The sequence below is a fragment of the Podarcis pityusensis genome, assembly GCF_964106645.2.
Source record: "Podarcis pityusensis genome assembly, chromosome: 5".
NCBI classification, from domain to species: domain Eukaryota; kingdom Metazoa; phylum Chordata; class Lepidosauria; order Squamata; family Lacertidae; genus Podarcis; species Podarcis pityusensis.
Genome location: NC_138032.1, coordinates 87,716,894 through 87,735,083, shown reverse-complemented (window position 1 = coordinate 87,735,083; position 18,190 = coordinate 87,716,894). Strand labels below are relative to the sequence as shown.

The window sequence follows — 18,190 nt, the reverse complement described above, 5'->3', positions numbered from 1 at the left end:
TGCCGATTTCCCTCAGAAATAGCTCAAAAAATTCCAATTCTTTTGTGATTTTGCTCAACGACTTTGGCCAAAACCGGGAAAAAAAGCCCAATAACTTTTCTGTCTAGATTTTCACTTTTTGAAATATGGCAACCCTAGCTAAACTAGAACTTTATCCTCCCCTTCACATAACTGCACTTCTGAAAAATCCTGAACAATACAGTTCCCAGAATCCCTTGGAAGGAAGTAATACAGACTCTCGCTATTTTCCAGGGACAGTTCTGGATTTACAGAAGCTACCCCCAGTTTCTGATTTGATAGTGGAATGTCCTGCTTTTCCTTAGGATGTCCCTGGTTTTTTTGGAGAAATGTTGGAGGGTATGGAGTTATCTGACCCCTGAGCCATCTGAAGGCAGCCCTGTATAGGGAAGCTTTTAATGTTTTATTATCTTTTTATATATGTTGAAAGCTGCTCAGAGTGGCTGGGGCAACCCAGTCAGATGGGTGGGGAATCATCATCATCATCATCATCATCATCATGCCTATTTTCATTGGAGAAATGTTGGAGGGTATGGCAAATGTGTGTTTGCTGTGCTCTGAATGCATGGTGTGAATCTGCCCTTAGATAAAAGTTAGCTCTAGAGCTGCTAGTTAGAATCATAGATACCATCAAACTGTAAAGTTGGAAGGGACCCTGAAGATCTGACATAGTCTGCATCCAGAAAAAGCAGTTATAGGTAAGCACAACCTCTGCAGTCACCTTGGGTGCTGTGCTGCAGGGGCTGCCAAAATAATGCTGTAGAATGGAGCGAGAGAGGTTCCAGAATTTTAGCTCTTCTTCTTTGCCGATCACTCGTAGCCGAGTAAGATTGTCTTCCATGGACACGATCTTAACAGTGAGTCCATGAGTGACTGTGGAGGCCAGTTCTGGATCCACACATCCTTCCACAGTGGGGACATAGGTTTCCGGGCAGGAGTTGATCACGATGTGGATTTGCCAAGCGTGTCTTCCTCGTAGCACGTTTCTCCCCTTTGTCCTAAGTTCAAGCGTCTTCAAAGTCCATGACCCCTTTGGTAAAGGCTGTCCTCCAATTGGAGCACTCGCAGGCCAGTGTTTCCCAGTTCTCGGTGTTTATACAGTGGTACCTTGGGTTACATACGCTTCAGGTTACAGACTCTGCTAACCCAGAAATAGTACCTCGGGTTAAGAACTTTGCTTCAGGATGAAAACAGAAATCGTGCTCCGGCGGCGCGGCGGCAGCGGGAGGCCCCATTAGCTAAAGTGGTGCTTCAGGTTAAGAACAGTTTCAAGTTAAGAACGGATTTCCGGAACGAATTAAGTACTTAACCCGAGGTACCACTGTGCTACATTTTCTGAGATTTGCCTTGAAAGAGTCTTTAAACCTCTTTTGTTGACCACCAGCATTACGCTTTCCATTCGAAATAGAGTAGTTGCTTTGGAAGACGATAATCGGGCATCCGCACAACATGACCAGTCCAATGAAGTTGATGTTGAAGAATCATTCCTTCGATACTGGTGATCTTTGCTTCTTCCAGTACAGTGGCATTATTTACCCTGTCTTCCCAAGTGATGTACAAAAATTTTTGGAGACACTGTTGATGGAATCTTTGTAGGAGTTGGAGTCCATGTTTCACAAGCATACAATAAGGTTGGTAGTTCAACAGCTTCGTAAACAAGCATTTTGGTTTCCCTGCAAATGTCCCTGTCCTCAAACACACTACCGCTGCTGAAATCTAGAAGGTTGAAGATTCATTTCATTGTAACTTTGCTCACATGTACTAATGCAAGGTATTCTTGTGGAAGAGAAATTGGGTAGTGCCTGTAGCTCACTGTTGGAGGGGCTGCTTGTGTGTAGAAAGTCCTAGGTTCACTCCTTTGGGTCATTCTACCTGAGAAGGAGTTTTGTGGGGCTGGAAAGTTTGATATTTTCCTCAACCAGATAACTTGGTTCAAGAGAAGGGTAAGTAGATGCAATAACCCTTATACATAGTAGCATGCTGTTCACGAGAATGACTTCCACATGTGGTTTATGTGCTGGGCAATTGAGGATCTCTGGAAATACTTCATTTGAATTAGTCCTTCGTACTCTCACTTGCCTCACAATGTCTCCTTTTGGGGGACGATTATAGGCAGCAATTGGTGCAGTCTGCTAATAGGTGCTCAAATTGAGATAGCCAATAAACAGAAAATAACAGACAACCCTTGTATAGGGGATTGGCTCCAATGTATGTGGCAGATGGAATACAGTAGACGATAAGACTTACTTAACTAGTAGGATACAGAGTGGTGGTGTTGAGAAAAGTATACTGATAATTAAGTTATTTTATTCAGTGTGAATAAATGCTATAATTTAAGTTTTTTTGCAGATATTTTATTGATAAGCAGGTTCCACTTCTGGTCTGCCACTGGAACTTGACCTGCATCTTATCTGTTGCAAACTAATACTTGGTTTTGTCATTTATGATGTAGTATACATAGATTTCAGTAGTGATTACATTATCCATGGCTATGCGTGAAGTAATTGATTTGGGCACGTGAAATGACATTTATATTTGGGAAAAAAAGGCATCACATTACCTGACTTTAAAACGTCTATTTTTTATTATTATTTTTGGTGGGGAAAATCAGCAAACAACTGTCCACACCAAACAAGTCAGGGTGTATTTTAATTTGCAATGGATTTTTGTTGAATTACCGTATTTTTTGCTCTATAAGACTCACTTTTTCCCTTCTAAAAAGTAAGGGGGAATGTGTGTGCGTCTTATGGAGCGAATGCAGGCTGCACAGCTATCCTAGAAGCCAGAACAGCAAGAGGGATTGCTGCTTTCACTGCGCAGTGATCCCATTTGCTGTTCTGGCTTCTGAGATTCAGAATATTTTTTTTCCTGATTTCCTCATCCAAAAACTAGGTGCGTCTTGTGGTCTGGTGCGTCTTATAGAGCGAAAAATACGGTACTTGCTTCCATTATCTAGTTATAATCCACAGGGGATTATATCAGTACTGTATATATATATCACTTGATCTTTTTGCTCACCTTCTCATCCTACCCTGTGTGGTGGATGTTCACGGCAAAACTGGAAATTTTGATTCCAGCTATATGTAACATCAACACTGAGTAAGTGATATAGTTCCTTCCTCTTCAGTGCTTGGACACTGAGGTCCAGCTTCGAGGGCCTTCTGGCGGTTCCCTCACTGCGAGAAGTGAGGATACAGGGAACCAGGCAGAGGGCCTTCTTGGTGGTGGCGCCCACCCTGTGGAACACCCTCCCATCAGATGTCAAGGAAATAAGCAGCTATCCTATTTTTAAAAGACATCTGAAGGCAGCCCTGTTTAGGGAAGTTTTTAATATTTAATGCAGTATTGTTTTTAACACTTGATTGGGAGCCGCCCAGAGTGGCTGGGGAAACTCAGCCAGATGGGTGGGGCATAAATAATAATAATAATTATTATTATTGCACCAATATATCAAACATTTTTCTTAGGGTTTAAAAACAACAACACTGTGCTGATTTGTTGTAAAACTTGTGAAGTGCAGAGAGCCCCCTGTAGCAGTCACCTGCCCGTATTTTTCTAAATGGGGAAATGACAGGCCCCAGAGCAATATAGTTTAAGAATCTTTAGTTGGAAGTCTTTTTCCTTTCAACAGTTTTGGGGATGTGTGCCCAAAACACACATCTACTAAGTCCATCGGGGGGGGGGGAAGGTGTTGGCAAAGGGTTACCATAGAGTAGGTATCTGCCCTCCACGTGCAGCAATTGAGCAGAATCAAATTTTCAGGAACCTTTTAACATTTACGCAAATTGCAAGTCCTAGATGCGAATCATGGGACATGGGTGGCGCTGTGGGTTAAACCACAGAGCCTAGGACTTGCCGATCAGAAGGTCGGCGGTTCGAATCCCCGTGACAGGGTGAGCTCCCGTTCCTCGGTCCCTGCTCCTGCCAACCTAGCAGTTCGAAAACACGTCAAAATGCAAGTAGATAAATAGGTACCACTCCGGCGGGAAGGTAAATGGCGTTTCCATGTGCTGCTCTGGTTTGCCAGAAGCGGCTTAGTCATGCTGGCCACATGACCCGGAAGCTGTACGCTGGCTCCCTCGGCCAATAAAGCGAGATGAGCGCCGCAACCCCAGAGTTGGCCACAACTGGACCTAATGGTCAGGGGTCCCTTTAACTTTAGATGCGAATCACAGCTCACGCGGTTGTGCAGAAGCTTCAAAGAGAGACTTAGAAGTTCTGTGCTTCCTGAGTTAGTCTAGGACACAGTCCAGAGAAGCTCGCAGTTGAGTTATTGGGAGCAAAAGAGCTGTGCAAATCCCTAAGTCGAGCGAGGGCAGCTCTGCTGAACCACAGTATGAATAGAACCTGCCATGATGACACCAAAAGCAGGAAATTCCCTTCATTGTGTGTCACCTGAGGTTGCCAGGGAGACTTCAGGTCTCATTTATTACAGCGAATACATGGCTACGTAGCCGAACATGATACAATGTGTAGGCTTCATTCGGAACCCCTCGGGCAGATTTTGGACGGACGGACTGATGAATAGATACATTTCTACTAAGTATACATACATTATATCACTCTATTGATTTTTGAAAAGTTCCAGGTCTGCCAAGCTGTAATGAGATTTTTGAACTTTGGGCTGTGATCAATGAAAGGAATATTATTGGCCTGGAGAATTGATATAACCCCTCTCTGCTGAGCGTTCTGCTCCCAGGCTGTCCCTGCTCCCCACGTATAGGATTCCACCAGACACTTAACCTCTCTTAGAGTGTCATCGGGCTAAAAGGAATCTAATAGTGACACAGGACTTGTGCGTAGCACTCCGGCACTATTGCTTTCCTGTCAGAAATAATTTATAGCTTTCTATTTCCATGCCTTTGCCTGCACCCCATCACTGCTTCCTGGGGCTGCTGCAGGGGAGGGGGTGCGAGCGCCGAGGTGGGATCAATATGCTCACGCAAGCATCACTTCAGGGTGCTTTGTGGGAGCAAGGAAGGAACAGTTGTAATATCTGCCCCTTTCTGTCTTCAATTGCCGGGCAGTTCTAGAACTTATCTCCTTCAGAGCATCCTTCTTGGTACTTCAAAACCACAACATACAGGTCATGGCAGCTATACTGCCGCTCCCCTCCCCAAACCATGCCAGGCAAAGGCTCATCTAGTTTAGCCGCCTGTGTCCAATAGTGATCAACCAGGTAACTTTGGAAAACTCACAAGGGCACTTTGTTGGTTTACTAAACGGCCTCGGCCCAGTATATCTGAAGGAGCGTCTCCACCCCCATCATTCTACCCGGACACTGAGGTCCAGCGCCGAGGGCCTTCTGGCAGTTCCCTCACTGCGAGAAGCAGGCAACCAGGCAGAGGGCCTTCTCGGTAGTGGCACCCGCCCTGTGGAACGCCCTCCCACCAGATGTCAAAGAGAACAACAACTACCAGACTTTTAGAAGACATCTGAAGGTAGCTCTGTTTAGGGGAGCTTTTAATGTTTAATAGACTATTGTATTTTAATATTCTGTTGGAAGCCACCCAGAGTGGCTGGGGAAGCCCAGCCAGATGGGCGGGGTATAAATAAATTATTATTATTATTATTATTATTATTATTATTATTATTATTATTATCATCCTCATCATCCTCATCATAGCACCATACCCTCCAACATTTATCCAATAAAAATAGGTCTATCCTATTCCATGATGATAGTAGTAGTAGTAGTAGTAGTAGTAGTAATATATTTATCCCCCACCCATCTGACTGGATTGCCTCAGCCACTCTGGGCTGCTTCCAGCATATATAAAAACATAACAAAACATTAAACCTTAAAAAAACAGCTTCCCTATACAGGGCTGCCTTCAGATGTCTTCTAAAGGTTGTATAGTTACTTATCTCCTTGGCTTGGAGGTCACATAACTCAATACACTCCAACATTTCTATGATAATAATAACAATAATAATTTTTTATTTATAACCCCCCTTCCCAGTTCAGAAAACCGGGCTCAGGGTGGCTAACAACAAATTTAAAACACTTAATTGATGCAACAAAAAACAGCATAAATACAGTATAAAACATGAATAAATAAATTCAGAATTCAAAAATCAATTGGGGGGGGGGGGGAATCCATCCAATAAACATTAGATGATCACCAAGGCTAGCTGGCTAAATTAGTCCTATTTGGGCCAGCGAGGAGACCAGGGGAGAATTAGCTGTGGGATCCCAGAGTGGGTAACCTTCATAAAAAGGGGGAGGGGGAGGGAAGGAAGGGGAATAAAAGATCAGGCTAAGTTCAAATTGAAAGCCAGGCAGAATAGCTCTGTCTTACAGGCCCTGCGGAAGGAAGTTAAATCCTGCAGGGCCCTGGCCTCATGCGACAGAGCATTCCACCAGGTCGGAGCCATCACTGAGAAGGCCCTGGCCCTGGTGGAGGATAATCTGACTTCCTACAGCCCAGGACCTCTAAACTATGATTATTCATGGACCTTAAGGTCCTCTGCGGGGCATACCAGGAGAGGCAGTCCCGTAAATACGACGGCCCTAAGCCACAAAGGGCTTTAAAGGTCAAAACCAGCACCTTCAACCTGACCCAATACTCCACCGGGATGAAAATAGGGATCTCCTAAGAAAAAGTGGGATGTTCTGGGATCAAATCGGAAACTGGGGTGGCTTCTGTAAATCTGGGACTGCCCCCGGAAAATAGGGACACTTGGAGGGTCTACAACACAATACAACCTACCCTGTCCTTTCTTTAGATTCTATATTATGGTGTTCTACCTATTTTCTGATAAGCTTGCTGTGTCTGTTTTCTGCTATCATACAAAATACTCTAAATTCACGCAGTTCAGGTAGGAGACTTCCAGGATCAATGTATATATTGAAAATTACATATTGTGTCTCTTATAATGTAAAGGCTCTTGCATATGCTGTCGTTCCCCCTTTAGTCTTCTAAATATCTTTTGTTGTTGTTATGTGTGCTCATTGTCAACTTTTCTAATGTGTAGTTTAAGGATCTAGAATATATAAAGCATCGTTCTTAAGGGATGAGCCTTTCTACAGTCCCACACCCTCCAACATTTCACTGATGAAAATAGGGATGCCTTTATTATTATTATTATTATTATTAATAATAATAATAATAATAATATTACTATTATTATTTACCCCACCCATCTGACTGGGTTGCCCTTTTGGCAGCTTCCAACATATAGAAAAACAAAACAGAACACCGAACATAAAAATTACTTATCTCCTTGGCACAGGGGTCTCATAACTCCATACCCTCCAACATTTCCCCAGTGAAAATAGCGACATCCTAAGGAAAAGCAGGACATTCGGAGATCAAATCACAAACCAGGATGGCGTCTGTAAATCTGGGACTATCCCTGGAAAATAGGGACACTTTGAGGGTCTGTGTCTGCTAGAGCCCCAGCACGATACTATTCTATTTGTTCCACATTTCCCCCTAAAGTCCGCTTTTCTCTCTTTTTTTGCTTCCTGTGAAGCCTAATCCCACACAGCAGAACTCTTAAGTGTTGAGAAAATGTACAATGTCTACAAGATCTATGTTCAACAAAGAGGTTAAACCATCTCTGTATTACTGGGTCAGGGAGCTCTGTTGACCTTGTCAGCCTGCACAACTTGGATCATTTTTTTGTCCACTTCCTTCATGGTGGCACAAAGCCGCAAGTTTCACTTCTGGCACCAAAGTCGCACTCTTTCCTGATCCAATCAGAATTATGTATTCTGGTGGCAGCTAATGAGAAGATATTATTCTTGGAAATGTGGAGGCAGGAAGAGGGAGACTTTCCTTTCTCCTCTCCTGAAAAGGAGCTCTAGAGTTGAATTCTCATGAGTACAGTATTGAATTGTCAAGACGGAAAGTCTTACATGAGCAGATAGGCAAACCATACACTTCATTTTGTTTTGTTTATGTCTTGAAGACACTACTCAGATTCACAACTATGCAAGGGGTCTCAGAGACTGGTTCTCAAGTCTGTGCAGTCCCTGGGGTACAAGCCCTGTGGCAGAGTATAGCAAAGTGCCTGGACACCAGTCCTTTGGGAGAAAGAGCTGTAAGATAACCTGTGCTTCTGTGGGATGCCACATTTACTTTGTTGGGAGATTTGTCATCAGATCTCCTGTGTGGTTTTTTTAAAAAATGTAATAACTACCAGGGTGTCTGTCTGGCTCTCTGAATCAGATTGGATGCGACTCTGAAGGAGCGAAGGGTTAACTGCTTTCCTTTATGCTATTTCCCAATTAAAATCATGCCCTGAAATTCCTATTTCCCCCTCGGGCAAGAATATATAATAAATATGGCACCTGTGGTTTTCCCCCTGCTGCTTTGGAGAGTATGTGATTTTTTTGTTAGGAAATCTCTCATTCTCTCTCTCTCTCTCTCTCTCTCTCTCTCTCTGTGTGTGTGTGTGTGTGACAGAGAGAGAGAGAGAGAGAGAGAGAGAGAGAGAGAGTTAACCACAAACCACAGAGCCTAGGGCTTGCCAGTCAGAAGGTCAGCAGTTCGAATCCCCGCGACGGGGTGAGCTCCCGTTGCTCGGTCCCTGCTCCTGCCAACCTAGCAGTTCAAAAGCACATCAAAGTGCAAGTAGATAAATAGGTACCACTCCGGCGGGAAGGTAAATGGCGTTTCTGTGCACTGCTCTGGTTTGCCAGAAGCGGCTTAGTCATGCTGACCACATGACCCGGAAGCTGTACGCTGGCTCCCTCGGCCAATAAAGCGAGATGAGCACCGCAACCCCAGAGTTGGCCACGACTGGACCTAATGGTCAGGGGTCCCTTTACCCTTTTACCAGCGCCACAGTCCCAGTTACATAACCCACCTTCCCCACAATAGCTTTTGCATTTTTAAAAACTGTGGATTTTCCAGCCTCATGTCTAGTTTCGTCCTTTCTGGCCAGCTACAAATACTCTTGACATTCTGAAAGCTTTGTTACAGCCCATGGCCTGTTCTTCATCCAGTCCCTAAGCATATTTACTCATAAGGAAGCCCTTCCAAGTTCAATGGAATTTGTTAGGGATTCCTGGTAAATACTCCTACGATTGCAGCCTTCATCAGCCTTCCCAACCATAATGAAGTCTAAGCAGAGCCACCTCTCAAGGCATTTTGTTGCCTGAAGCAAAATACAAGATGGCGCCCCCACTCCTATTCCATATACAGAAGCCAGCTGAACTGCTAATTGAATATTATTTCAATACTGTGGTGAAGGGAATAGTGTCCTCTACCACAACTTAGGGCAAAAGGCCACATGTGAGTGAAGAATAGGCCATGTGGAAGACTTAGGAGGAACACTCATGGGGGACACCATTAATGGTGCCCAGCACCTGCCACCAGAGGTGGGTATTATCACTATCTAATGGTAGGGCTGGCCCTGAGCCTATGTAAGCATAACTACATCTGAACACATACACAGATTGTTACATTTGTCTCTTCTTCTTTTTTCCCCTCTGCGCCTGTTCTCTTGTCCCATCCCTAATCTCAATATTTATCTTGTAAGACTTGGTGCAAGACTTACCTTTTGCTTAAGTTACTCTGTATGGTTCTGTATATAAAGGAAGATGTTAAGAACAATGGGTGGTATTCAACTAAATTTTACTCAAGAATAGGTATGTTGAGGGATGCAGGTGGCGCTGTGGGTTAAACCACAGAGCCTAGGACTTGCCGATCAGAAGGTCGGCAGTTCAAATCCCTGCGACGGGGTGAGCTCCCGTTGCTCGGTCCCTGCTCCTGCCAACCTAGCAGTTCGAAAGCACGTCAAAGTGCAAGTAGATAAATAGGTACCACTCCAGCGGGAAGTTAAACGGCGTTTCCATGCGCTGCTCTGGTTTGCCAGAAGCGGCTTAGTCATGCTGGCCACATGACCTGGAAGCTGTATACCGGCTCCCTCGGCCAATAAAGCCAGATGAGCGCTGCAACCCCATAGTCGGTCACGACTGGACCTAAAGGTCAGGGGTCCCTTTACCTTTACCTTAGGTATGTTGAAGTTAATGGCGCTAACTTAGGCTCATTAACGTCAGGGGGCTACTCTGAGTATAACTTAATTGCAATATCACCCGATGTTGATAATCCTTTCACCAATAAAAGGGATCCTCATAGAAAATAGCAAAGACTATATGTCTTTAAAAAAATTCTTTACATGTTGCTAAACTTCCTAGATCATCCTTAAGGGCAGCTTACTCCAATCCGCTTCTTTCTCTTGTAAGAAATTATAGCCCTAAACAATTACTTCATTAAGAAGTGAGATATAAACCAACTCCCATAATGCATTGAGCTGAGTGGCTCTTGGTCACTGGCACACAAAGTGTATTTTCATACTACTACTAATAATAATAATAAATAATAATAATAATAATAATAATAATAATAATAATTCAAAACATACATTCTACATGCCTGAATTTTCACTTGCAGTCTCCATCCTTCAGGTTCAGACTGGGGGTGGGGAGAAAAGGTGCATATTTTAATTTAGCTAATTTGAACTTTCAGAAGCAATATGCAAATTGAAACACAGCCACCTTTTGAAATCTGCACTTCTCTGAATTATCCCGTACACTTCTACTACTACAAAAAAAAAATAAATGCCAAAAATGCATATATTAGGAGAAACTGTTTTAAAAAGAATATGCATATTTTGCAAAATTGCATTCAAAAACATGAATGCTAAGAGAAGCGCTTGCTCAAATACGTTTTTCAAATTTTTGTGTGGACTTTTAATCGGAATTTGCAAACTGACATGGAAACGTGGCGAATGAGCTTAAGACGGGGGGCAGAATTAGAAACCGAAAGAGACGGATTTAATAGCTTGTATGTTTGTTTGTTTTGTTTTGGCAGGATCATCCGAACCAAAGTGCAGCAGCCATTCCACCCAACACCGGATGGGAGTGCGACTGGAGTTACTGCACCTGGACATACTATAGGTAAGATAAAACCAGAGAGGTGGGGATGGAGGGGTGGGAGGGAGGGAGAAAGTAATGTCAGGAATTGAGTGGTCTCATACACAGGTCCATAGCTGTCAACTTACAGATTTGAAAATAAGGGACCAGCACCCTCGAAAATAAGGGATCAGCAGCCAAAATAAGGCATTTTGCTTAGCTTATACAGAAATCCAGCACTGATGGAGCCATGCTGCTTTTGCTGCCACTGACTGTGTTTTGCCGGGGGGTTGGACTAGATGATCCTAAGGGTCTACAACTCCGACCAAAGAAGAGTGGCGGACAAAACTGATGAACGACGTCGAGATGGCAAAGCTTACAGGCAGAATTAGAAACCAGGAAGAGGACCTCTTTAATAAAGAATGGGGAAAGTTTATAATTTAGTTGAAAAGATTTACATACATTGGTAGGATTGACAGAAAACTTGTAGTAAAAAATTGAACAATGGATGTACAAATGTTTTATAAAAATAGAGTTATGAAAGGGATGCAGAGGGGGAAATCACTACATTAAGATGCTGCACTGGTTGGAGGGTATGCTAAGCAGCACGTCGGGGCTGCCGTCGTCCTGGCGCGAGGAGTTCCATCAGCCCTTCCCTGCCCGAGAGAGAGGGGTGGGTGGGAGAGAGACTCTCACCCACGAGCCCGGCATGAGGCGGTTGCAGCACCACGGCGGCTGCTGAAGTGCCGCCCTTCTGCGTCCCTCCCCATCCCCTCCTCTTCCTCCTCCCTCAGGCCGCCTCCTCAACCGCCACTGCTGCCTCCGGCTTCCCCTGGCAGCGCAGCAGAAGTCTCGCAAGAGAGGGGTTGCCTGCCCGCCCGCTGCCACCCGTTTCCTCACGACGCGCCCCTGAGGGGGAAAAGGGAGAGATGGAGACGCGCAGCTCGTGCGCGCGTTCTCTCTCACTCTCTCGCGGCGGAGGACCCTGAGCCGCTGCTTCCCTCCTGAGCCGGGCGAGCATGAAACTTGGGAAATTTAAGGGACATCATCAATAAGGAATAGCAGCGGGACACGGTGCTGGGATAAGGGAGTTTCCCGCCAAATAAGGGACGGTTGACAGCTATGCACAGGTCCAGCACACAGTTAAACAAAAGGACAAGGTTAAGTGAGGCAAAGCTTTCATGAATGTCTCCCCAAGGCCAAAGCATCATCGAGCCTGTCCTCTAGCTAGGCTTAGATCTTAGGCACAGAAGTTGTATGTTTGAGTGGCAGCTTGCAGTTGCTCTTCCAAAGCCCTCCTCATGTTTGTGCAAATGCTTTGCTGTCCCATTGCTTGGGGCACATCTGTGCAGCAAACGAATCTTCCCCTTTGGAGGAGGAAGTTGCTGCCGCCGCCTCAGAAACCTGCCTTGTACCTGTGTGAAGAAATCCCTTGTAACCACAGTTAGCGATTAGAGCCCATTTCCTGCAGGATCAAAAACGCAGTGTGCCCCATATCCATGTATACATTTCAAAAAATGGTGTTGCTCTACGCAGGTTTTATAAGTGTGTGCACACTGAGGGAGCGATAGAAGTCTAAGCAGAGGTTAGAATTAATTGAATAGCCTTTTCCCCAGGGATATGACTTTTGTCCCATGGAAGTGAAAGGTACTTAAATTAGATCAGCTGCCAAATAATGTAAGTTTGCCAAAGAAGCGAGGGGACAAATGTAGGAGCTGTCCTGTTTTCCAATGCCACATTCCTAGAACGTCTCCTCCAAAAACACTGGAAGCTGGGATGCAACTAGACTGCAGTGCAGGGAAGGAACAGCCTTTGAGGAAATGGGCATGCAGATTCTATTTCTGTGCCCAGCAGCCAAATCTTCCTGTATACGGTCTGGAAGCTGGGAAAAAAGACACCAGAGTCTGTGCACATAGAGGGGTGGTACAGCTCAATCCAGCCTCCTTGAAGGTTTTTGCTCCAAAGATCTAACCAGCTGTGGTCACCAGACTGTTCCCCAAGTCTATCCATGGCACATTATCCCCCAAGTAATGTATAGTCAATATCCCCCAAGTAATGTACAGGGACACGGGTGGCGCTGTGGGTTAAACCACAGAGCCTACGCCTTGCCGATCAGAAGGTCGGCGGTTCGAATCCCCGCATTGGGGTGAGCTCCCGTTGCTCGGTCCCTGCTCCTGCCAACCAAGCAGTTCAAAAGCACATCAAAGTGCAAGTAGATAAATAGGTACCACTCTGGCGGGAAGGTAAACAGCATTTCTGTGCGCTGCTCTAGTTCTCCAGAAGCGGCTTTGTCATGCTGGCCACATGACCCGGAAGCTGTACGCCGGCTCCCTCAGCCAGTAAAGCGAGATGAGGGCCGCAACCTCAGAGTCGATCACGACTGGACCTAATGGTTAGGGTCCCTTTACCTTTTTAATGTACAGTCATACCTTGGTTTTTGAACAGCTTAGTTCTGGAACATTTTGGCTCCCAGGTGATCAAAAACCAGAAGTGACTGTTCCGGTTTACGAACTATTTTTGGAAGCTGAACGTCCGGCCGGGCTTCTGCAGCTTCCGATTGGCTGCAGGAGCTTCCTGCAGAAGCCGTACTTTGGTTTCCAAATGTTTTGGAAGTTGAACAGACTTCCGGAACGGATTCCGTTCGACTTCCAAGGTACGACTGTATTTGCATTAAAAGAGTTATGCAAGCATTCCCAGAAGTATAAATAAACACTCCTCTCCAGTTTTATTATTATAGTATATAGTAGCACTAACTCCAATCCAGTTCCTGGAGGATGGCATATTTTGGGTGGGTGAGGGGAGAAATAGCCTTTCTGTTGCATTATTTACTCAAAAGGGGGTGGTGTGTACACCCACAGTAGAAAAGGGGGGGGGATGTGCAGCCATGACTGGTCCTACCATTAGGCAAGGTGAGGCAATCACCAGACAACAGGCAGCAGTAGCTACCAATGGCTTTTCTTCCTGAGCCCCTGGCCCTCTGTTGCTTCACTGCCCTCCTGAGGCTCCCCAATTTGGCCTGCTACCTTACGTGTGGTAGACAGTAAGTATCCCATTAACAGCATTCAGGCAGTTTTTGTAAGTGGAATTGGGAGAGGCAACATCTTTCCCATCCTTCTGGCAACATAATAAATTAGGCTGGTCCTGTGTGCAGCCCTCCAAAGGATTGTTAAAATCAGAGCGGGAAGATAATTTTTGCAAATGAAATTATAGTCACTGCAACGAGGAGAAGGGTATCCTCACAGACAGTGGTGTCCAAACCTTTTTTCAAAGGGGGCCAGATTTGATGAAGTGAAAGACCGTGAGGGCCGACCAAAGTTGTTGACCTTTTTTTAGGAACTGCCACACCGGTGGTCCAAATTAAGCTCCCGAAATGGACTTTGAACATAGATATGCAGACATTTTTGTTTGTTCCACAGAAAGACTTGATTTTGAGGGGCACTGAGGGGGGAGCAACTCTCATTTACAATAATTCTGCAGCATGGAGAAAGATACATTTCTCACGCACACCGTAGTATAACTAGGGCTCTTCTTTCCAGTATGTCTCCTTTCCTAGGTGTTGAGCTTTAAAACCCTATATGGCCTCGGCCCTGTATAGCTGAAGGAGCATCTCCACTCCCATCGTTCAGCCTGGACACCAAGGTCCAGCTCTGAGGGTCTTCTGGTGGTTCTCTCATTGTGAGAAGTGAGGTTGCAGGGAATCAGGCAGAGGGCCTTCTCGGTAGTGGCGCCCGCCCTGTGCAACACCCTCCCACCAGATGCCAAAGAGATAAACAATCCTATGACTTTTCACAGACACCTGAAGGCAGCCCTGTTTTGGGAAGCTTTTAATGTTTGATGTTTTGGTGTGTTCCTTTATACTTTGTTGGAAGCCTCCCAGAGTACAATCAATCAATCAATCAAATAATAAATACTTCATGACCATCCCTACTTGTTGTCCAAGGCCTCAGAATGGGGGGGGGGGTGTTCTTATCAGGGCTCCTTTCCCACCCACCTAGATTCCAAAAGAAACTGCAGCGTTCCTTGGTTTTTCCCTTTAATCTATTATAGGTGACTTTCCAAGCTGCCGCCATTTTCTCCTCCACCTCCATGCTCATGAGACTGAAGCAGGTCCTTTCTCATAAACAAGTGATGGCCCCAGCTTCTGTCTGAAGGAGCCTTCTGGCTCATGAGGTGGTGATAGCACCGTGCTCTCCTTTTCTGGCATCTGCTGCCAAGGACACACATGGCTGTTCTGCGCTTCCATGTGCGCTTTCTCCACAGTCCAGTTTGCTGGGGATGCGGGGAGCAATTTCAAGCTGCGATCTATTGCCATGTGAGCATTATGGAGGAAGTTGTTGTTGTTTGAACCATATTTGGGGCAAGAGGAGATGGGCCTTGCCATCCCAAAGTCACCGCTTCTTTCCCGCCTCACAGGTTTATCAAGGGGCGGTTTATATTAATCAGCGTCAGTTGATTAATCCAGCGCATTAATCTGTTAGATCTCAGGTTACTTCCACGCCAGGTGTTTTGAGGTGGAATTCCCCATTCTTTGGCCTGTAAAAAAGAAGGTAGGGAAGATTCAGTTTCTGAAGCATGGGAAACAGTGAAGAAGAATAAGGAGTGCTTAAAACCATGAGTAAAATCAACATTTCAAGTTTTGGTCAGAACACATGTGCTCTGCTGTGCTGTGATTTTTTCACAACACCTCCACAGAGACTCGGCGTATTCTATTTATTTAAGCAATGAAATTTCATAAATTAACCTGCATGAATGAAAAAGACGCTCTGCGTAAAAATACTACTACTTCTTTTAAATAAATAAATGGCACAAGCATGTTCAGGTGCACCAACTTGGGGGGGCACAAGGTGTCACCGGCCCCCTCAACAGCTTGGCACTGGATAGCTCAGTTGGTTAGAGTGCATTGCTAATACCAAGATTGCAAGTTTTCTATAAAAATATATATAATAATATATATAATTTTTTATTAAATTTTCTAATTTACATTTCAAAATACTCATTTAAACAACCTTAAATCAATTACTTCCTTTCTTCTCTTTCTGTGGTTCATTTTGCATACCATACATCCCTGCATATTTACATGAACTAAACCATTCAGTAAGCCATTGTTACATCCATCCAAATTTATTTGCCTTTTGAATTTATCTTAATGCTACCAGTGTTTTGAAATGAACACAATTTTCACCCATATACGCAGTAAACATTTTCCTGTCTTCTTTAAATGTACATTCTTCTTGCTCTCTTATTCTATATGTTAAATCTGCAAGTTGCGTGTATTCCGTCAGTTTAAGTTGCCATTCTTCTTTGGTTGGGACCTTGCTCATTTTCCATTTTGGGGATAACAAAACACGGGCCGCAGTAGTAGCATACATAGTCTTTTTTGACACCTGGGAAATACCCTCTGACTTATCCCCAACAAAAAGGAATCTGGTGGTTTTTTAAAAAGGTACTTTTAAACGTTTCCCCCCAATTCATTGTATATCATTTCCCAATACTCTCTTACCCTTTTACAAGTCCACCACATATGATAAACGTACCCTCAACCTCATTACATCTCCAGCACTTATCTGATTCGGACTTATACATTTTAGCAAGTCTACTCTGAGTTAAATACAGTGGTACCTCAGGTTAAATACGTAATTCGTTCTGGAGGTCCGTACTTAGCCTGAAACTGTTCTTAACCTGAAGCACCACTTTAGCTAATGGGGCCTCCTGCTGCTGCCATGCTGCCAGAGCACGATTTCTCTTCTCATCCTTAAGCAAAGTTCTTAACCTGAAGCACTATTTCTGGGTTAGTGGAGTCTGTAACCTGAAGCGTATGTAACCCGAGGTCCCACTGTACCACCAAGATTGACCAAGATTGCAGCTTTGGTTCCTGTATGGGACAGCTGCATACTAGGATTGGACTAGATCTTCCACAGGGTCCCTTCCAACTCTACAATTCTATGATTCTATAATATTTGTTGGAAATAGGCTGGGCCGTCTCAGTGTTGAGAGGCTGGAGGAGACCGAGTGTGGAGCCAAATGTGGCGCCACCTCATTGGCTGGTTCCTCCAGAGCGCTTGGCCTCCTTTAGATGATGTAACATTGCACGCCATGTGGGACCCAACTGATGTCATGCACACGCCTGTACGCCAGGCCCCCTCAATCTCAGGGGCAACTTGGCACCTCTGCACATGTGCAGGGCCGTATTTATGTTTGATGAGGCCCTAAGCTACTGAAGCTAATGGGGCCCTTTATATGTCTAGCTGTCCTTTGTCAACAACCAATTGTCGCTGTTTTTTGAGTTGAATATATGCTATATGGTACCCTATATATAGAAATGAGCAAACCAGTGATATTTTAGGGAGCAGGCTAGCAGGCGGGGCCCATGACTTACACCATAGGAACCTACACAACACAAAACACTGTTGCTGTATGTAGGTTTTATTTTATTTGTTTTTTATCTTATATTTTGGAAATGTACATCCAATTTGTTCCCCTGTAAATTTTTGAGGGGTCCACAAGAGAGTGGGGCCCTAAGCTATAGCTTGTTTAGCTTATACGTAAATCTGACACTGTACATGTGCTATCTACACCTCTAAAAGTAAAGGTAAAGGGACCCCTGACCATTAGGTCCAGTCGTGACCGACTCTGGGGTTGCGGTGCTCATCTCGCTTTACTGGCCGAGGGAGCAGGCGTACAGCTTCCGGGTCATGTGGCCAGCATCACTAAGCTGCTTCTGGCGAACCAGAGCAGCACACGGAAATGCTGTTTACCTTCCCGCCGGAGCAGTACCTATTTATCTACTTGCACTTTGATGTGCTTTCGAACTGCTAGGTTGGCAGGAGCAGGGACCAAGCAACCCGTTGTGGGGATTCGAACCACTGACCTTCTGATCGGCAAGTCCTAGCCTCTGTGGTTTAACCCACAGCGCCACCCGCGTCCCTATCTACACCTCTAGCTCACACCAAAGGGCAGCGCGAAACAAGCAGGAACCCAACAGGTGCAAGGAGACACCTTTATTAGTCCGAGTAAGTGGTATAGATTCCAACGTTTCTTTAAAAGCAATTAGCTCTTCTCTAGGGGACTGTCAGAATCAGGATTAGCTCAAATCTATTGCAGGCTCAGCTGCCACGGAGGGAGTCCGTATGTCAGTGGCTCATTTTGGAGCTAGTCATCTAAGAAACTGTAATAGATGTAGCCTATTTCTTTTTCTGTCAGGCCCCTGATGAAGAGCTAATTGTTCAAAAGAGGTTGGGATTTATACCTCTTGGATGAATACGCTTGTTCCCTGCACCTGCTGAATTTCTGGTTCTTCTGAAGTTA

The 18,190-nt window shown here is 44.9% G+C and overlaps 1 protein-coding gene across 10 annotated transcripts in view; it reads left to right on the top strand.

Annotated features, from left to right (window-relative positions):
* Positions 1-18,190, top strand: part of PAX2 (paired box 2) — a 147,747-nt gene that overhangs the window by 46,666 nt on the left and 82,891 nt on the right. For 9 of the 10 annotated variants that reach the window (XM_081005588.1, XM_081005590.1, XM_081005591.1 and 6 more), the window contains one exon: positions 10,845-10,930. In XM_081005588.1, the coding sequence (XP_080861714.1) occupies positions 10,845-10,930 (86 nt within the window). Of the gene's footprint in view, positions 1-4,443; positions 4,562-10,844; positions 10,931-18,190 lie in introns of those variants that run through there. The other variant, XM_081005589.1, reaches the window with a different exon arrangement.